Source organism: Dendronephthya gigantea, unplaced genomic scaffold (assembly GCF_004324835.1).
Source record: "Dendronephthya gigantea isolate DGI-Jeju-01 unplaced genomic scaffold, DenGig_1.0 000012F, whole genome shotgun sequence".
NCBI classification, from domain to species: domain Eukaryota; kingdom Metazoa; phylum Cnidaria; class Anthozoa; order Malacalcyonacea; family Nephtheidae; genus Dendronephthya; species Dendronephthya gigantea.
Window position 1 is genome coordinate 503,012 of NW_021163022.1, and position 21,871 is coordinate 524,882.

The window sequence follows — 21,871 nt, forward strand, 5'->3', positions numbered from 1 at the left end:
TTATCGTTATTTACATCGCTTCATGTCCGGGTGGCGTGTTCACAAAGGAGCCAGAATGTTATGAAATGGTGGAAGGGGAAGTTAAAATGATGTCGTTCATGAATTGGAAAAAAAAGATTTCCGAACCAGCTTTGTTAGGCTGCTCTTTAGACGACGTTCCGCACCCAACCTCCAGCATTAAATGGAGTTCAGTTGAGGCTCGCAAGGCCTTTACTAACACTCATGAAGAACTAATGCCATTCATTAACAATGGTAATTGGAAAGCCATCTCAGGGGAGGACAATGAAAGTCAAGGAAAGTCTGGATTATATAGTTTAAGATTACCCGTTCTGTCAAAACTAATTACTGCGGGTTTCCGTAGAGGTCATTTGGATAAAGCAGGGAAATTACTGGACATTTACAAACAAAAAGCAGCTGAAGGAGAAGATTCATCCATATTCCAACTGATCGGATTGTATTTAGAAGCAGCACTAAAACGCGCTCGTGGAGATAAGCCCGACGCGCTAAAGAAAATTTTAACTGATGCTTTATCAAAGACTGAACTTATTGAACCAGGCGTAGTAACAGCCACTGTATACGTTTTTGTCGCTGGGACAGTTTTAAATGACCCGAAGAATTTAGATTATTCACTTGCAGCTGTTCTTTCTGCAAGAGCTCTGGAACATTTGCAACACAAGTCAGATTCTCCTAAAATGGTAAATAATCTAAGGAAGAAGGCTTATTTGATTCTGACGGCTTTTCATCTTGGGTGTAGTATTAGTGGACAGCGCTTTAAAGAGAATGTTGACCGTTCAAGTTTAGATAAAGCGAGGAGCATTATCATGCGTATGAATGAAACCGTTCTTGAAGGAAACCCACTCAGCAAATATCATAAAATTCAGTTTAATTTGGTCCAGTCGATTTATCATTATCGGCATTCACAAATCAATCCAGAAAAAAGAAATAGCCTTTTAAAGGATGCTTTTAACTGCGCCAAAGAAACCGAATGTCTTGCGAAAGAAAACCAGTTTCCAGAAATGGTTGAATGGAGTAGGGCCAACAAAGCATTGTTTACAGAAGAACTACAAATGCGTACGAAACTCGGCTGATCCAAACATCTTTGAAGTACGATTAAACTCGTTTGGAATATATGCATTGGTATGGTCTTAAACAAAAATGTTTTAAACATGGTTTTAAACAAAAATGAACAATACTTCACTCCTTTTTACACAACACTCAATTATTCAGCACGGCGCGGCTAAAATGGGCACCCGTATAACGTTTCATCCGTGCTCGGCCTTTGTTATTGGTAGCCTGAACACTAATAAAATTGAGAAGATATGCAGAGAATGGGCTTTATAAGACAATATGTATAAAACGTGGGTTCTGATTGTTCTAAACCCACGTGTTTGGAATAAACCATCCATACGCGGAAATTTAACTCACTTTTGGAAATCAAACTTGGAATTACGTAATGGTATCCGTGTTTGCATGGCCTGATTCAAACACCTGGGAATGTTGCTGAGTTAAAGAAAAGCTCGCAAAATCACTCGTCTTCAGCTCGTGTTTCGCGCGCTTTTCTTGATGCAACATGCCTGAGGCTGAGTGATTGTTTATTACTTCATCGTTTTCAACTATAAATGAATATGGGTTATATAAATACTGATTACTATAAGTTCAGGCTACAGACTGCAACCTTACAGGCTGCAGGGTAAAATTGGCACAGTTTCAAACACAAAAAATAGTTATTGTAAATTAACAATGAATATGGATTTTTACTACTTTGTCTGCTTTCTCTTGTTTCTATACATCACATCAATGATATTTATCCCCATCATAATGCCCAATGGAATTAAAACTAGCCAACTTTGTTCTTATATATCGTATTGTATTAATTGTAGTCACGCATTGCAAGCCCTTCATTGAAAACCGTGAGAGATTGCTCAGAAGAAAACTTATAGTCTCACTGGAATTTAATTAACTTCCTAGAAATTTAAAGTAATAAATAGGCAACACAAACCGGTTTTTGATTCCTATATTTCCGGGTTTTTTAATTCGTGATTTTAGGGGAATCTCAGTTCAACCGAATATTTGAATATTCAGCTACAATATAATTAAGGTTAATACAGCATTTATTCAGAACCAATTATCTTTTTATCACAAGTCCGAGTGTTTATCGGATTGTATAGTAAAACAGATTTTACGAAATCCACTAAGCTAGCCGTATAGACGATGTTGTATTAGAAGAACATTCTATATATGATTATCGGAACATTTAGTAAATAAAGAATTTCCAGGAACAATGTTAAATCACATGCGAGGCCGAAGGCTTTCTCCGAACAGAAACTGAGTCATCAACGTCGTTTTATGTGATACCGCTTGGCGCTTACGACGAAATACGAGCGACAAGTTACCAATAACCATCATAGTAATTCATGACGCGAATGAAGGTAAAATTTGGTGAAATTTGTGTAACTAACATGTTGATGTTATGCTTCAGACAGACCGGAAAAAAATATACATGTATAAAATTTCGTTCCTCTTATTCGCCAAGCGCTTTTAGATGTTAGCAGTAGATTTTTCTTTACTGTATGAATTGAACTGTGAAATTTTTAACTTATAGTCATAGACATAAATTATAATAGCATGACCGGGAGCTATAATTTCCTATTTTAGGAGTTTATATACTACGAGTGCTGAATACCAGGAAAGTGATGAAAGATAATAAACAATTATTGGATGAGGTTTTTGTGATATGCAGAGTTATCAAGGTCGAGGTAAGCGTGACGAACTAAACTAAGTGAAGGGATCTACCAATAAATTTGCGTATTCTGTCCAATCAACAGATTTGCAATATTTACAATAAAAGAATATGAATAAATTTTAATGTTAAAATAGTATTAGGGGCTGTTTACATGAGCCCGGTTACCCGAGATTCAACGAAGCGTGAGATGTTTTTGAGGTATTGAAATGAGCAGATGACATGATCCTGGCAGTCGTATAATCACCATAACAATAGCATGTGCTTGTTTGGGGTCATAAAGACTTATTTCAATACCTCAAAGTCCTCTCACGCTTCATTGAATATCGGGTAACCGGCCTCATGTAAACAGCCCCTAAGGGCCAGTCTATGTATATATCCCACCCTGACAGGATAGAGATCAGAGATGCCACATTGTAAAACAAATTACATGAAGTTAAATTCCCTTTAATCCCCTTTAGGCTGGATCCTGGCATTTTCTGCAGGATATACTATTCCGACTGGGCAAATAAAACTGTCCCCGCGGCTAGTCCACATGAAATCATGTAAATAAAAATTAAATTTCAACGTTGGTTATTAACGTCTGACAAATGTGTAGAAATGTTCGTATAAAACAACGTCATAGTCAAACATTTTGTAATGTTTTCCTCACCCTCTTCGTCGCTTGGCCATTCATTGTCACCTCGTTCGTACACCACAGCGTTAAGATCATCGTTAAGTTGAAGTTTTGGGCTAGCTTGAATAACCTTCCTGTTGGAACCAGATATCGATGGACAGAAATGCCTTTACAAATCCGCAGATTCTCTTGCATGAAATCGAAAACACGCGCGACACAGCCGCAGCCATTGTGGGGATAAACAAATTTTCAGAAAGGCAATAAATTTATATTTTTAAGATTCCAGCTTTTACATATAAAAATCGTTTTCCTTTTTTTAGCATTTTCCCCCCTCATCCGCAATTTCCTATCCGCATTTTCCCCCTCATCTGCATTTTCCCATCCGTGTTTTACCCCTTCATCTGCATTTTACCCCCTCATCCGCATTTTCTCATCCGCATTTTACCCCTTCATCCGCATTTTCTCATCCGCCATCCGCAATCCTTATCCGCATTTTACCCCTGCCCTATGTCGATGCTTACGTCGCACGCTTAATTGCATTTCTTTGTTTTGACATTTGTCTTTCCCTTTGTGCCTTATTTCACTCGAGTGAACCATGCTGGCTTATTTAACGGTATAGCAATGAAGATTTAAAGAAATCCGCTAAACCACCGTACAGACGATGTTTAGTTACATTATACAACAAGTTTATCCAGCTTATCGGCAACTAAAGAATTTGGCTAAAAGGGATGTAATGGCAACGTCTCTGATACTGAGAAATTTAACGTCTTTTTATGTGATACGAAAAAATATTGAACTAAGCGACCAGTTTCCGATAGCCATTATAGTAATTCATAACGCGCTAAAGAAGGTAAGGATTAAGTTTAAATCTAAGCATGATGGCTTTCAGCCTAAAATAACCTTTGACACTTTGACATTTTTGATTACTAGACATAATTTATTTTGCTGCATGAGCAAAATATTCAGGCAATAACCGATCAGGTTACTTGTCTACCGACTATTGTGTAACTGTTCCCGTATATATCTTCAAGTTAATATCGGGTCTTCTTTCGTTTTATACTTCAGGGAATTAAACAATGACCATGAAGTTGAATTAGTATCATCACGTTGTCAGGACAGGAATCATTACTCTATACGATCAAACTACGATGAACACTCCTGTTGAAGAAATTAGTCATGACATATATTTGTGTAAATTGAAAACGAGCGTAAAGTACAAGCAACAAAAACTTAAAGAAATAATACCTGCTATTTGTGCTCTGCTCAATACTAATGGTGGAAAAGTTGTGTTGTATAACGAATGCAAGTGTGGATTGAGCAAAAATTCTTCATTTGTGGTACGAATACTGGAACAATCTATGATATCGATTATTGGAGTAAATCAGACGGTTTCGAATATCATATTTCTGGAGGGAAAACAAAATTTAGTAATTTTCGTCAAAAAAGTAGATCATTTAATAACTACAAATTACCACCTTTATTTGCCAAGTAAAACACAAGTCGTACAAGTTCCTCCACTGGAATCACTAAAATATGTCAAATATATTATCAACAATAGCGACGTTTCGGAACGACTTGTACGGCATGTGAAAATGTTTATTAAATCTCAAAATTGTGGTTTCCGAGAAAATAAATCGTGCGTTTTTAAGTATCTAAAAGCAGATCAATCCAAGTGCACGACGTTAGCAGATCGTATGACTGGTAAAAGCAATAAATTCAGCTGTTATGTTTCAGCATTTGCCAACTACAGGGGAGGACACATCTACTATGGCATCACAGATGATGGAATTGTTGAGGGAGAAGTTGTTCCAAATGAAGAGGACAAACACGATATTACAAAGAAAGTTGAGAAAGCGATTAACAAGTTGATCTGGCCACAAAAGATTGGTCAGCCAAAACGAGGTAAACATTGGGATATATTTTTCGAACCAGTGATAGATGAAGCCACAACTAGTGATGCTATTCCATCGACCTTCGTCATCGTTGTTTACATCGCTTCATGTCCGGGTGGCGTGTTCACGGAGAAACCAGAATGTTATGAAATGGTAGAGGGAAGAATAGAAATGATGTCGTTTATTGCTTGGGAGAAAAGAATTTCGAAACCAGGTGGGTTGCGTTGTTTGAAAGTCCCCCATATCACATGGAGCTCAGTTGAGGCTCGCAAAGACTTCACCGAGCCTCGTCAGGCACTACTGCCAAGTATTAACGACGGACATTGGGGAGCAGTTTTAGGAAAAAGTAAAAATCTTCAGGAAAAGTCCGGGTTATACAATAAAAGAATTTCAATTTTATCAAAGGAAATTATTGCATGTATCCGTAGAGGACGTCTGTCTAAAGCAGAAAACCTGCTGGAAAAGTACAAAGAAACTTTATCTAAAAGAAATGAAGACTCGTTTATATTCGAAGTGATCCGATTGTATTTAGAAGCAGCACTAAAACGTGCTCGTGGAGATAAGACCGACGGGCTCAGAGAAATATTAGATGATGCTTTGTCAAAGACTGAACTTATTGAACCAGGCGTAGTAACAGCCACTGTATACGTTTTTGCCGCTGGAACAGCTCTAAATGACCCGAAGAATTTGGACTATTCACCAGATGTTCTTTCTGCAAGAGCCTTGGAACATTTACAGCATGTGTCGGATTCTCCTGAAATGGTCAGTAATCTAAGGAAGAAGGCATGTTTCATTCTGGCGGCATTTCATCTTGGGTGTAGTATTAATGGACAGCGCATTGAAAAGAAAGTTGACCGTTCAGGTTTAGATAAAACGAGGAGCATTCTCATGAGTGTGCATGAAACCGTTCTTGAAGGAAACCCACTCAGCAAATATCATGAAATTCAATTTAATTTGGTCCAGTCGATTTATCATTATCGACATTCACAAGTCAATACAGAAGAAAGAACTCGCCTTTTGACGATTGCTTTTAACTGCGCCAAAGAAGCCGAATGTCTTGCAAAAGAAAACAAGTTTCCAGAGATGGTTGAATGGAGTAGGGCCAACAAAGCATTGTTTACAGAAGAACTAGTGCGTACGAAACTCTTGTCTGTTCCAAACAGCTTTGAAGAAAAGAACGATTAAACTCATTTGGACCAGATTATATGCAGTGGCATGGTTTTAAAGATTGTGATAGATTGCTCAAAAGAAAACTTAGTCTCACTGCAATTGAATAAATTCCTAGGAATATAAAATAATAAATAGGCAACACAAATTGGTTTTTGATCCTTGTGTTTCCTGTTTTTTTTAATTCGTGACTTTAGGGGAATCCCGGTTCAACCGAATATTTAAATATTCAGCTGCAATATAATCAGCTACAATATAATATAGCTTTCATTCGTTCATTCATTCGTTCAGAAGTAATTATCTTTTTATCACAAGTCCGAGTGTTTATCGGATTGTATAGTAAAACAGATTTTACGAAATCCACTAAGCTAGCCGTATAGACGATGTTGTATTAGAAGAATATTCTATATAATGACCGATTATCGGAACGTTTAGTAAATAAAGAATTTCCAGGAACAATGTTAAATCACATGCGTGGCCGAAGGCTTTCTCCGAACAAAAACTGAGTCATCAACGTCGTTTTATGTGATACCGCTTGGCGCTTACGACGAAATACGAGCGACAAGTTACCAATAACCATCATAGTAATTCATGACGCGAATGAAGGTAAAATTTGGTGAAATTTGTGTAACTAACATGTTGATGTTATGCTTCAGACAGACCGGAAAAAAATATACATGTATAAAATTTCGTTCCTCTTATTCGCCAAGCGCGTTTAGATGTTAGCAGTAGATTTTTCTTTACTGTATGAATTGAACTGTGAAAATTTTTAACTTATATATAGTCATATAGACATAATAGCATGACCGCGGGAGCTATAATTTCCTATTTTAGGGGTTTATATACTACGAGTGTTGAATACCAGGCTGAGTACCAGGGGATTAATGCTAATAGAGTGGTTAGTGATTACAAGATACGATATATATTACAAGATATGACAATTGTACAGTTCAACGTGTAGCCTAATTTTGTTATATAAATTTCAATCAATGTTTGTGTATCCTTGTGCTTTACCTCGACCATACTTTCCAAGCAGGCTAAGTCTAAGCCTTTACACGAAGCCAAAGGCAAAGTTAAAACAGAAATTGCATAAATAACTATGTAAATAACTATGTAAATGTTCAAAGTTACGTGAATGAATATCAGATTCACTTGCCAACGCACAAGAGAAACAAAAAGTGCATGTTAACGACAGCAGGTGCGAATACTTAAACGCCACCCGTAGACGTAATAAGCAGCTATACTTCCGGAGTTGTCATTCAAAATAGACATGAATATTTTATTCGATCGATGTTACAGAGGGAATTTCCCTTCCTTCTAATTTATTCGAAGAGGTCCGGAAGAAGGCGACAGGAAATAATACCCACGAGATACCTATCACGATTAATTCATATTTGTGTAAGAGTGAATTAAGCAATGATTAAGATTGTAAAGAACTTTAAAATTAGATCATTCTTTTCGAAAATGCGTGACCATAACAGCGTTTTGAAGCAATTCCAAAGATTCGGACAAGCTAAGAATTTCTCAGAATCCGAAGGGCGAAATGAGTTAATGTTTTTAGGTTCGGGCTAAAGACGTCAACAGCATGCATTAATTCAAACATTTTCCATTTTTAGAGAAACATTAGTCATTATCTGCTGCTGTGACAAACACAATGCGTACAACACGAAATGAGAAAACAAAACCAGTCGTTGTGGAAACCAATAAACACTTGGTAAGAATTGAGATATTTCCAACTCAACTGAGCAACAAACATGACAAAACCTATCAGAAAAGAAAATGGCCAGAAATAATTAATGCAATAGACGGTTTATACAACAGTGACGGCGGAACACTCGTACTGTATTACAAAAAATCCCCGCCGTCTGGACATTTAAAAAAATGTTTGAGAATGCTTGAACAGAAAGTTAAAGATCTCTTAGGAACCATATCGCTGACGTTTGATATCAATGTTAAAATTTCACCGTCGTCAACTCAAGCACAAAGTCACATGAAAATAGAGGTAAAAACATCGACAAAAACAAAGGGTATTTTGGCAGTAAAGAACAACATATATTTGCCCAGTAGTGAGCTTATCATGGAAATTTCTCCGTCCGAAAATGTGGAAAAGATCAGAGCAATATTAATGAAAAACATCCCTCAAGTTGTTCCAGTTGAACGACATTCGCACTATACAAAGTTCGTGAAAGATGAAATTGTTCCATTCTCCGAATCTAAAACAGTACAGTTCAAGAATTTGAAAGATGACCCGAGTACTTTCACAGCCCGTTTGAGTTCAAAAAGCAACAAACTAACATGCTGTGTTTCTGCATTTGCAAACTACGCGGGCGGCCACATTTATTTTGGTATTAACGACGACGGAAAGGTCGAAGGAGAAAATATTACCGAGGACGAAATATGGAAAATAAAGTCAAAAATTGGCGCATTAATTAAAAAATATGATATGGCCAAAGAATAGCAAGCCTGCAGACCAACGTTGGGACGTCTTTTTTGAGCCAGTGATGAATAACACAGAGAATGCAATCCCACAGAAATACGTAGTTGTTGTCTTCGTGGCCCAATGTCGAGGCGGTGTATTTACTGAAGAGCCAGAGTGTTATGATATTATTAATAATAAAGTACACAAGATCGATTATTCGTCGTGGGTTCAAAGGATAGATCCCTGTTTAGCACTAAAGGAAGGTGGGTCAGTTTTATGTATTATATGCATGCATGCATGCCTTCGAGGGAAATAGTGAGTGGATGTTTTTGCCTTTTTGAAAGCCTTAACGTTTCCGATTTTTATATTTCATAACTTTGCTTATGATATTTCCTCCAAGTATAGATACTCTATTATTTTGATAAGCCACAAAATGTTCAGATTTTTTATACGGTTTTGGCGCAATATTTTTCAAAGAGAATACATCTGGGCCTGGGAGCCGCTCACAGATATTTCCAACGTGATGTGCCGATGTGCAAATAATAATTTACTCTATTTAATCATAGGTACATATCCTGCCAATACTCCTTCAGACTTGGTGTACGAAGAACTGACATATCATCTTAACAAAGGCGAAGAACTCGACGTACTCGACGCCGCAATCAAAAATGCCCGAGAAAATTACAAGAACGGCGGCGACGTGGACTTAATTTGTCTGTCGAAATTCATAAGCTTCTACTTGAGGAGAGGTGAATATTCATTGGTTGAGGAATATTTTATTAAATACACGAAAAAGCTAACTTCAGTCTCAAGTTCCAGCAAGGTTGAAGTAATGGGACGATTTGAAGTAATGGAACAATATCTTCGCTGTGTTCAGGAACGATGCAAAGGAAACTATGAAGAAAGTTATGAGATCGCAAAGCAATGTTCACACAATTTAAAAAAGCTTCCCTATTGCATAATATCCGCGGCCTTTTACGTTCAAATTGCTACATTGGAGAACATCTTAGCAATGAAGACAGAAGATAACGAGAAACGACTTGCCTTACGGAGCCAGGCCGAAAAAAACTACGTTCTCGCAAGCAGTCATTTAAAACAAATCCAGGGGCACAGAACCACCAAAGCAGAATATCTACAAAAGATTTATATCAATTCAGCGTTGCTTCAATTGGCTTGCAGTCTCACTGGTGATGTGTTGCAAGACTCTGAGGAACTCGTGGATACCGAAAAAGCAAAGAAATTTTTAAGACAAGCATATGATATAACTCTTGATAGCTACCCGATTAGCAAGTTTCGAAAGATTCAAAGCCTCTTCGCAGAAGCTTGCTTATCTTACCGACTGGGCAGAGAAGATCCATCTCGACAGAATGAGACCTTGAAACATGCCTTGAACTACAGCAAAGAGGCAAAAAATTTGGCAGAAAAATGTACATTTGTTGAAATGAAGAAATACGCAGAAAATTTCATCAAATTTTTCGAACAGTCAGAAGAAAGTCAAATATAAACAACACAGCCACGAATTTGAATTATTTATGATACACAATCGACCTTCCTGGTAATTACAGCGTATATACAAGTGGGTCTGAAAAGCCAATGGGTTAAGTCGACAATCGAATCGAAAATCGTGTTATTGAGTTTCCGCTCTAAAATAGGAATTTCGTTCACGCCGAAAACATAATTAAATACAGTTTTGCATACTGACCCGTTAACGTTAAGACGTATTACAATCAAAAGAAAACAAAAATACAACGCGATTTCGAGTCGGCTTGGCTCTCTTTAGCCTCGCATCTATGTGGTTGTGACGAACTAAACTAAGTGAAGGGATCTACCAATAAAGCTGCGTATTCTCTGTCGAATCGACAGATTTGCAAAATTACATTATTTAATTACAATAAAAGAATATGAATAAATTTTAATGTTAAAATAGTATTAGGGCCAGTCTATGTATATATCCTACCCTGGCAGGATAAAGATGCCACACTGTAAAACAAATTATATGAAGTGTAATTCCCTTTTATCCCCTCCAGGCTGGATCCTGGCATTTTCTGCAGGGTATATTATGCCGGCTGGGCAAATAAAACTGTCCCCGGGACTAGCCCACGCATAGGCTTGAAATCATGTAAATAAAAATAAAATTTCAACTGTTCGTGTAAAAATGTTCGTGTAAAACAACGTCATAGTTAATATTGCAGACTACAGTTGTACGTGAACATACCACCATAAAATAAGTTGATTTTGAGAATTAATCTTGTGCTGGATTCTTTGTCAACTTGAATTATCGAGCAGGTAAATATTTGTTCACGGCAATACCGTTCCAGCTTGTCGAAAAAAAATCGTTCCAGAAATTGTCTGTTTACACAAGAATAGTTCTAATCATCTGGGAACAACAAAATTGTCGAGACATCTTAACAAACCTGCTGCATGCATGGTGAAATAAATTCTCACCACGTTAATCGTTGTCGGCAAAAAATTCCTCTCTTTTAGATCTTTGATGTTCACAATCACCAGATATATTCGTCGACCGCCAATTTGACCAATTATCAATCTCCTTATCATCAGATTCCATTTCTGCATTCTCCATATCCCAACATTCCTCATCATTAGGACAGTCCAGTTTATAATATCGTTCATAATAGTTGCCAACACCCTCGGAATCCCATTTTGTGATGCCTTCCTCACCCTCTTCGTCGCTTGGCCATTCATTGTCAGCTCTTTCGTACACCACAGCGTTTAGAGCATCGTTAAGTTCAAGTTTTGGGCTAGCTTGAATAACCTTCCTGTGGGGATATTGTTGAATATAGTTTCCAATGCCAGTCAGTGGCGTCGCTAGGGGGGGAACTGGGGGGGACTCGTCCCCCCCACTTATTCTAAAGACCACTTTTGGAATTTTTCTAAATCTGAAGAGAAAAGGGGGGGGGGTACAATGATTCTAATTTCCAACAGCAGAGTAAATAAAGAAATTTTCGAATTAACATTACTTTTGATCATGTAAAGAATAGCAGTAGAATAACATAGTCAGCATATAGAAAGAGACATTGCAGATAAAATTGAATTGGATGCTCTTGTTGACACATTTAGATTAGGCAGATTAGCTAACAACAAAAAGTTCCCCTTGTAAAAACTGTTTGTTTATAACAAAAATCTCCGGTCTGTGGCTTTCGGATTGTCATAAAACTTTGCTGAAAATGCGGGAAATAGCGTTTTAGAGACCCTAGAAATAAAAATTTTCTCGGGGGTGAATGCCCCGAACCCCCCTAGAGGTCTTGCGCTTTGGTGCCTCGTCCCCCCCAGTCTGAGCGACCTGGCGACGCCACTGATGCCAGTTATAAATCGTAGGAAATATTAATGCAATTTCTAGAACTAAATTATCATTCTAGATTCACATTCGTTTAGTTTATTTTATCATGCTGTTTAGTTACATATTAAGTCGAATGAATCTAATTTTTGGGGTTTTTTTGCAATATATTTGAAACAGGTACATAATAAATTTCAAGCGTACGTTTTGTAGTAGTTTTGTGATTGACGGGTAATAGTTATATTTATTACTTGTAAGCTAAGTGCCAAAATGGCTTAAATAACTGAAAATAAGGTAATAAAAACGTAAAATAATGTACCTTAAAACTTCCACGTCTGTTGTCAATTTGGAAATCCTTGGAAACTCAAAAAAACTTTCCAAAGGGATCTCAGAGCAACGAGAATGCTCCTCTTTCTTAAAATCATCAGCCAAGAACAAAGTGTAATATTCCAACTCCTCTGTAAGAAGCTCTTCCAAACTTCGTTCTTTTTTAAAAGGATGCACACAGGAAATTACCTGGTGATAAAGTAACATCGTGATTCACTCAATTGGTGAATACCTGTTGTGTCATACGAAAAATATTTTGCCAAAGCGCTGAAATATCATCTAGATTTCAAACTAAACAGTGCCAACACGAGTTGCCAGCAATGTTGCCCGGTTTTGTATACCATTTCTTTTTCTATTGTTAAAAACGTTTTGGATGTCTTACCTCGTCACTAGTTCCTCTCCTATCATTCTATTTTCTTAAAATGTGATACTCTACTTTATTATTCACTCTTCACTTACCTTAACATATGGAGTTTGTTCTTGGGGTACCTGGTTTTGAATCTCTACACAAAATAAGGTACAACAAATTTGTTTACTACAAAAGTCAAAACACAGCAGTATTCACAGTGTAGGATTTACTTCCAGATATCATTATGAGTGGTTAGTGTACATTATATACAATTCTTAAAACTAGTATCTTCTTAAAAATAGTATCAAAATTTACAAACCACAACATACAAACTTAATATACCTACCATTTTTTCCCTCACTCTTTACCAAAACAGCAATTTGAGAACACTTCCCTAAATGTTCTGTACCACTAGGGTCTTCACCTACACCACTGAATGAAACTGAGTAATTATATTTAGATGCCACCATCAAACCCCTAAAAAACACAACAAATTTCTTAGAAACATTCTACTTTGAGTCGTCATAATCTATATAGATAAATACTCTTATTACAAACTCACCATGATTGAAATTCTGCTCTATTCCACTCAAATTTATGATCATAATGCCGAAATCCCTTCAAGTCAGGGAAAAGAACATTGAACTCAGAATTGGGAGTTGTCACAACAGCAACTTTTGGTTGGAGATGACCAAATATAATCTCTGGCATTGCACTGAGAACTGGTGGATGAAGATGCTCTATGCTGTAACACAAACAAAAATCTATTATTTTGAATTAGCAATTTGTTAAAAACTATGGCAGTAGTTAGTTATTTAGGTGATACAGAAGTCTAAATGATACACAACAGTATAAACTAATTTCAACTTACATTTCAACGCATGCTATGACATCAAAGTTGATAAATCTTTCATCATATTCTGCAATTGAACCTATAATAAATCTAATTTTAATGCTTCTGCTGTTGAACTTTTTTTACCACAATTTTTATTGTGGTGGAAATTAATGCGGACTTGATAGCACAGGAGGAGGATGGGTGAGCTTGGAAATTGGACAGCATTTAGCTGATCAGAATTAAACTGTGGTAGGTACAACGATTTTTTAGTTTATATGAATATAACTCTGTCTAATTATTTGAAAATTTATAATTTAATCAAATCCAGCAAAAGAAGAAAATGGTACCCAAAAAGGCCAAATTCTCTTTAAGAAGATAAAATTACTGGTGGGAAAATAACCATAACCAGTGAACTATTGAATGGTTGACTTGTTTGTTAATATTAAATAATCAGTTGGAGTTTTGCAACCTATACCTTGATACAAACTGACTGTCAAGGGTTTTGATCTGGGATCCAAATAATCAGCAGAAAAAGGTCTTGCTCTTCTTTTGTTGAATTCAAGTGTTTCATGATCAATATCAATTCCTACTAATTCCTCTACACATTCTACTCTTTTTAACTGGCTGATCAACTTTCCTTCAGAACAACCAAAGTCAATCACCTAAAATACCAAAACTATTATTAAGCGATATATTTATAAAACTAATTGCAATGCTTCAAAAGCAGAATAATACGAATTATTTAAAAAGGGCTAGTAAAACAAATAGAAACCATTTTTCACCTAACAATTAGAGTACACTATAGCTATTTTTGATATTCTGTTATTTTTACGAGAAGAAAAGCAAACCACTGAACATTCAGTAGTGTAGCCAGCGTGACAATTTAATCCTGCTATGCAAATCTCAGGTTATTCATATTTGTTCATTTCTTTAGAAATTCATTGTTTTCAAAATCAATGAACACCAATGAATAGCCACAGAGGTAGCCTGCTAACAGACGTGCACACCATAGTATGTATTACTATTACATGTAACAAAATTAATATAATACATAAGCTGTGGAATAACAGGACAAAATTGTCAGGCTGGCTAGGCTACTGTGAACAATACTGTTAAAATTTAAACCTGTGAGTCTAGATTACATATATTAGAGTAATTAGACTATATATAACATCAAGAAAGCACATACACAATTACTCGTGTCATCATAAACAAATAAGTCTACCAAAGTCTACCAGTTGAGCCACCAATGTTAGCTCAGATTTCATATTATGCTGACCAAAATGGTGAATGAGGACACATTATAAGGCTGAGCCTCTAAATTCTATTATTTAGGTCAATATGGCATAAAATTCTTCAGGGATAAATAAAGTATACTGTAAAGCATGGAATTCCTTAGGGGTTGGTTTACTATAAATGCTCTGGAATTCCTTGAGGGTCAGCTAACCTATGGCAAGGCTTTAAAAACATGTATCCTTGACACAGGAGTATGGAATATTAGGCATATATAAAATGGTAACTAATACTACTCTACATATAAAATGGAAACTTATATATAACATAAGAAATCCTGTCCATTTAATGTCAAAAGAGCATATTTAATATGCAGTCACGTGGTCGAATGTTTACACTTTACAACATCACTATAGTACCTTCTTAGCGCCAAATTTACGCACAATATTTTCAACAAAATTATAACGTTGTTTATAAACTGGTGGATCAAAGACTGGGCCACCTTTTCTGCTTTGACAATCCTCCTCATCCATGATTCAAAATAGTAAGTTTTTTAAAAATAAATTGAAACATATTAAGATATAAAATATTATATATTAAAAAGAAAGGATTCCAATTCGAATAAACAAGAGACTTCAAAATTCAAACAGACTTAGGCCTGCGATACGCATAACTCCACCACTTCATGTAACACGAGATGTGTTGAAAAATTGGTGAAGTAGTATCCGGGGATGTGACAGTGTGTACCCTAAACCAGGAAGTTGGCCTTCATCCCTTCTCCCTGCAAAACCGCACTGGATCTATTCCCCTATCAACAAAAAAGCAAACTCCCTGACATGCGGATGCAGCCAGTAGCAATGACGCGACGTGAAATTATACTGTCTTCATTACCACAGTTTCACAACAGGAATAAAAACTATGGACTCTTTTTGGTAAACAAGGTCATAGCTGTTTGTAAAACTAACTAAAACTGGTTTCCTAACAACCCGGCTGATTTTATGTCACGTCCGCGTCGTTAATTTGGTGCATCTTAAGGTCCTTATTCCCAAGTAACGCGATCCTAATGGGCTGACAGGTAGAAGGCAGTCCAGAAAGGAGATGCTTTATTCAGTAATGTACATACAGTGATGCTTTATTCCAACGGTACTTCTGCTTGAGGTCTACCGGCTGACACCACGGATATGCAATCGGATGAAAACTCTGAAACATTAATGGATCTAACATGTTCATCAACACGTTTACACTGCCGTGAAGTTCGTCTACGTAGTAGCTCGTCCCTCCACGTTTGATTATCCATTTGTTTCACACTGTCTCCCACTATATGATAACATTTCGGTACCGCAGTAAACACTCCACCTTTGAAAGGTGCAATAGATACCACGATTACATAAACACGTTTCATAACAACATTATTCTCGTCTTTCACAGGCGCGAAGTATATTTCCCATTCCCTTCCACGTATTGGTTCAACGTCTCTGCCCCAAATCATAGCCATTACTGCCTTTTCAAAATCTGATGTAATTTCGGTAATATAGTCTTTGTTCACTTCAACACCATCCACATTCCCGTTTATACTAATTCCATGATAAATATGACCCCCAGAGTCATTGGCAAGTGCTGATACCTGTCTTTGAAATTTGTGGCTTGTTATATCTTTCTTCATATTCTTAATCGGTTTACATAGAACATTATGACTTTGCAAAAAGTCTTCTCTTAAATGTTGATTTTTCGTAAACTCTTTACAATGACTTCCCAGTTCAGTGGCAATATGATGACAGCACCGTTTTCCTTCTATAACTGTTTCGATTGTGCGTCGTTCTTTCGGTTCAACACTTTGGGCTATTGTTTTTGTTGTACACGGCAGGAACAAATTATAATTCAACGTACAAAAATAGTCGCGTATGGGTAAAATCTTCAGAGATACTTTCTGTGTGGTAACGGTCAGTACTTGGATTCTTTCAGATGTTTTCAGTGCACCTATCACAATTTCAAAACGTTGTTCAATTTCTCGAATCAGATCGTGAATCGTTTCCTTCGGAAAGTCATTGTCCATATTCAAGTCCACCTGTCCCCCTTCAGTGTTCAGAAGCGCGCACACAGTGCGCATAATTTCCTCTACTTGTTTCGCTTTCCCATTACATTTTCCACTGATAAAGTCACTTAAAACAAGATTCACTTTGAAGTGATTTGAGATACTTTCAGACATTATGACAGCCGAAAATAAATTTTAAATACACGAAATATAATTATCCACAGTGGTTAATTGGAGGGGAATTCCCTCTGCAACAACATTTAAGAAATAGAAAACATTTTCCTTGTTTCTATACAGTTATAGAAACACGCGTGGGAGTTTGGGAGAGCGAGAAATAATCTGTGCGAAAACGAGCCCGTAGGGCGAGTTTTTCCACGTTATTTCGAGTTCTCCCAAACTCCCACAAGTGTTTCTATAACTGTATAGAAACACAGGAAAAAATGTTTTCTATTTCTTTTATAATATAACTCAATAACAAGATTTTGTACAACTATTATAATTCGATTTAATTACAAATTCTCATTACATCGCCTCGCTTGTCAAGTTCGGCGGGAAAATTCCCGTGTTTTTATACAGTTATAGAAACACGCTTCTCGACCAATCAGCACGCGCGTACTATAAATGTTTTATTATAAATAACAATAGACATACACCTGGGTGATAGTCAGTGTGGTGCGTGTTAAAACAAGAAGGTGCCGCGTAAGCAGCTTTTGCATGTCTGGAAGTATGGCGACATCGTTACAAGGTAAAGACGCGGAGACGTCCAAGGAGAGGACATTGATTTCTGTAAAATTCGATTTATTTAAATCGAAGAAAGAATACGAAAATTCTAAATTATCCGAAATTTATTCAACCTTTTGTGCTCTGATAAACAGTCATGGGGGGATTGTGAATTTCGAGCTTGAATCAGGCGATATTGATAAAGCCAAGGATTTAGAAAAAAGAATCTCCCAGAAATTCAGTGGCCTACTCGGGATCGATGATACGAGTGATGTTTTTGATCTAATATCAGTGGTATCTGCTGATGAAATGATTTTCGAAGTACATAGTATGACCCAATTATGTACACTACATTCCAACATGTACATTCCAACCGAATTACAAGCAGTACCGCTGCAATCCGCTCTGGAGATAAAGCAGATTTTAACACGGAAAGAAATAACGGATGTTACGGATAACATCAAGTCTGAAGATTATCACAAAATTTTGGTTTCTGGTAAACCTTTATCGAATACACGGGCAGACGTTTCAAAAGAAGTATTCTTAGAAAGTAAAATAACACAATTTAAATATCTGAAGGATGAAGAAGGCAAAGGTAATAGGGCGACGCTCGGTAGCCGTATGATAAGCAAGGAAAATAAATTCGCAAATTACGTCTCCGCTTTTGGAAATCATCGTGGCGGCCATATTTACTATGGTGTTGATGACAATGGTATTGTTCGCGGCGAGTACATCAAAGACACAGCCGATATCATTACCAAAGTTAGTAAAGCGATGAATAAAACTTTGTGGGTTTCAGAAAATCATCAGCTTAAGCCAGTTAAAGGACAACATTGGGATATTTTCTTTAAACCCGTGAAGGACGATAAAGGTCAGCCAATAGAGAAAATGTTTGTTATTGTTATTTACATAAGTTATTGGATTGAAGGAGTATTTGCCAAGGAACCAGAAAGCTATTATATCGTTGATGGAAAAGTCCTTAATATGTCGTTTCAAGAATGGAAAGAACGGGTCATTTGTTCAGCATCTAGAATCAATCCTGTGGCACGAAGTGGTTTCAGAACAAACAGTAGTCAGAAAACGTACTACAGGAACATGCAGATAATGATGCACTTACGAAATCAGCAGGGAGAAGATAACAAATTGAAGGCGTTCATCAACCGTGTAAAGACGGAGAACAACACTACTGATGTTGAACTATCGACATTGTCCCAAGAAGCTACTTGTCAATTCCGTTCGGGAAATTTTGATGCTGCTCACAAGATCATTGAAACGTACGATCGTTTGTCTTCAGAATCTAAAGATAATATGCTCATTGCTGAATCTATGGGACTTTACATTAAGTCTGCAATGAAGCGCGCTGAAGGAAAATTCCAGGAGAGTTTCGACTTAGCTATAGCCGGCCATCAAAAAGCAGAATGCCTCACTCTCGGCCTGATTCAGGCTTGGTTTTGCACACACGCTGCCTTGCTTGCCAATATTTTAGCAAACGCGGAGAAAGATGAAAAACGGCATCACGAGCTCGTCATGTTGGCAAAATGTCTACTTGGAGATGCATTAGATTATTCCAATCATGTAAAAACTACATCCAGCCAGTTAATACATGCAGTGGCTGATCTTCAGCAAAAAGTTTACATTACTTTAGCTAATTTGTATCTCGGTTTGTCACTCAGTGGTTCGTTAGCACCCTTAGCATACGTCACAAAAGACGACGTCTCTTCGGCTAAGAACTGTTTATTTATGGTTGGCGAACTTGAGAAGGAGGGGCACAAGCTAAGCCCAATGCGTAAAGTTCAGTATCTATTGGCTCTCTCAGCCCTATATCACCGTCAATTCCAAGTTTTCAATGATTCTGTCTCACAGACGCTATCGGTAGAAAAATGTGAAGAAGCAACATTACTTGCTGTTGGCAATGAATTTAAAGAACTTATTCGCTACTGTCAGCAACTCAAAATGTCCTTTGAAGAATAGATTTATTCTACCATTTCAACAGTAAACGCACACATCGCAAGAGGCGCACTGTTTATGATGTTATGTAATATAAAACCTCGCAATCAGCGTAATTGCATGCCTTAATAAGTAAAAGTGATTATTTCAATTTAATAAATTGGATTTTTCCAGACCCTGGCTTATTGATATTCATTTAAAATCATACGAACCAATATAATGCGAAATACGCTGAACGCAGACAAAAATATAACAGTTCAGAATGTAGGAATGTAGAATGTAAGGAGGGGGGGCTGACTGGTCCCCACGACTAGACTGTCAGCAAAATTGCGTTATATTCGTGCATACTACGGCCCCGCAAAGCGCTATTTTGAGTTTGCAAAAGCTTCTTTATTTTTTTAATAGTTGGATTTAAAGGAGAAATACGTACAGTAACGTTACATCATACGATACATGATACGCGATGTGCATGCGCATATTATTTATAAATGCGGCCCATTAAGATATCTTCTAAACACAGACTGCTTCGCGGTATGCCATATCGAAATATGAACAATAAAGAACTCCTATAATTTATTTATTTATTTATTTTGCTTTGCCACTTGAGCACAATTAAGATACAATATTACAAACACGAACAGCACAAAATTAATACAAATTAATGCATGAATATTCACAATAATCGAAGCAGGGTATTGCTACAGCTCACGCCAATTACAGCAGCCCTTTCAAAACAAATAAAACAGACATCATACAATCTCCACACAATATATAGTTTACACTCAGGAAAATCTTCCTCATGACAGGAATAATCTTCCTCATAATCCGGGTTAGAGAGAGACTTTCGGTTTCTCATATATCGAGAAAGGGCCTGGTTGCAGTATCACGCTGTTTCCGGAAATGACGCATCTTGTAAAATTGCGCCATAATAAGTAACTCTGTGAAAACCCAGCTTTCGCAACTGAAATAAACAATTACATCATTTCTTAATTCTATTCACTAACCAGGTATAAAACTTCAAGCTCAAATAATATTTTCATTCATCTGGTTGTAGGCAGTTTATATCTAATTTACTAAGATTTCGTTTTTTCCACTGTGTCATATACACATAATAATACTTGTGTAAATATGGCTGTAGATTCATTAGCAACTTCAGCTGCCAAAGTTTTGGAAAGAACTAAGGTGTACGAAGTCTACAACAGCAAAATTTCCACGATCCCAACAGCCTCTGGCAAGCACAGCACCAAGAATCAGATGAAAGAAACAACCACAAGCACAAACGATGCTTTAAAAAAAGCAAAGTTGAGACGAGAACGAAATGAGGTTGTAAAACATTTATACAATGTCATGGACACAGTTCGACAAACAAACTACTCAGATTCCGCAATGCCAAGCGACAGCGAATCTCTCGGTGAAATTGATTCTGAATTTCTAGATCGCTATGATCACGATTTAAAATATCATCGACGTAAGTTAACGAATTCCCGTCTGACGAAACGCGAGCGGCTGCCTTCGTCGAAGGAAAAGAGGTTCGTAGACTTCTGCCGAGAATGTGAAACCACAAAGAATATAAAACTAGAACGAGGAACGAGGAAAGCAATCAAAGTTAAATGTGATAAATGCACTAAACAAATCTCGCGCAATAACAACTGTCGAGAGCAGAATTTAGAGCGTAAGGCGAACATCGAGAAAAAGCTACGTAAGCTTGGCTTGAAACGACTCGAAGAAATTAAAGGAAAAAATACACGAACCACGAGCGAGAATCGCGATCATCCTGCTACGGAAAAGTTTGCACTTCGTGATGAAAATGCCCCTAGAGAAATGCAAGATATGGTCAGTTTTTTACTCAGCTTACAGTTCAGAGACGTTACTCCAGAAGATTACGAGTTTCTTTTACGTCTGGACGAATCAATTCCAACTAAAACAGTGCCAGAGAAACGACTGGCCAGTTTAACAGAAGATGAAACTAGCGAAGAGCATGCAAACGAACTTTGTAGTGTTTGTATAGAAAGTTATGAACTGGGACAAACGCGAAAGACTTTACCATGCGGACACGTGTTTCATTCGAACTGTATTGAAACCTGGCTACGTAAATCCTCAACAAAATGTCCTTTGGACGGTTGGGAGATATGATCAACTATGTATCCAGGGCTTTCCTTGAGATATTATATACCGATTGGCATGATTGAAGTGTTTAGATTACATGTTATTTGATATTTGTATTTTTATGAAACGATAAAGCTATTTTTAATAAACTAGCAATATTTAATGCTCTGTGTAACGGTCTCATCACCACACC

General features: G+C 37.0%; 4 protein-coding genes across 5 annotated transcripts; 3 read left to right on the top strand and 1 right to left on the bottom strand.

Annotated features, from left to right (window-relative positions):
- The first annotated feature begins 3,916 nt into the window (after window positions 1-3,916).
- On the top strand, window positions 3,917-6,512 carry LOC114518820. The gene is made up of 3 exons (XM_028538815.1): window positions 3,917-4,206; window positions 4,422-4,693; window positions 5,091-6,512. Exons 2-3 carry the CDS (start codon window positions 4,657-4,659, stop codon window positions 6,431-6,433), a joined length of 1,380 nt encoding a protein of 459 aa, XP_028394616.1. The 5' UTR covers window positions 3,917-4,206; window positions 4,422-4,656; the 3' UTR covers window positions 6,434-6,512.
- Window positions 6,513-6,557: 45 nt separating this feature from the next.
- On the top strand, window positions 6,558-10,543 carry LOC114518823. 2 transcript variants are annotated; one of them, XM_028538820.1, is made up of 4 exons: window positions 6,558-7,021; window positions 8,032-8,129; window positions 8,480-9,097; window positions 9,401-10,543. In XM_028538820.1, exons 3-4 carry the CDS (start codon window positions 8,854-8,856, stop codon window positions 10,336-10,338), a joined length of 1,182 nt encoding a protein of 393 aa, XP_028394621.1. In that variant the 5' UTR covers window positions 6,558-7,021; window positions 8,032-8,129; window positions 8,480-8,853; the 3' UTR covers window positions 10,339-10,543. The 2 variants fall into 2 exon arrangements, with proteins under 2 accessions (XP_028394621.1, XP_028394619.1); XM_028538818.1 differs by having other exon boundaries at window positions 8,032-9,097.
- A 304-nt stretch (window positions 10,544-10,847) lies between these two features.
- Window positions 10,848-15,526, bottom strand: LOC114518822 (small RNA 2'-O-methyltransferase-like). The gene is made up of 8 exons (XM_028538817.1): window positions 15,293-15,526; window positions 14,116-14,302; window positions 13,677-13,737; window positions 13,368-13,550; window positions 13,152-13,282; window positions 12,916-12,959; window positions 12,449-12,645; window positions 10,848-11,611 (listed from the first exon to the last, which is right to left on the bottom strand). Exons 1-8 carry the CDS (start codon window positions 15,404-15,406, stop codon window positions 11,284-11,286), a joined length of 1,245 nt encoding a protein of 414 aa, XP_028394618.1. The 5' UTR covers window positions 15,407-15,526; the 3' UTR covers window positions 10,848-11,283.
- A 5,028-nt stretch (window positions 15,527-20,554) lies between these two features.
- Window positions 20,555-21,871, top strand: LOC114518824 (uncharacterized RING finger protein ECU07_0330-like). Its single transcript, XM_028538821.1, has one exon. It carries the CDS (start codon window positions 20,701-20,703, stop codon window positions 21,703-21,705), a length of 1,005 nt encoding a protein of 334 aa, XP_028394622.1. The 5' UTR covers window positions 20,555-20,700; the 3' UTR covers window positions 21,706-21,871.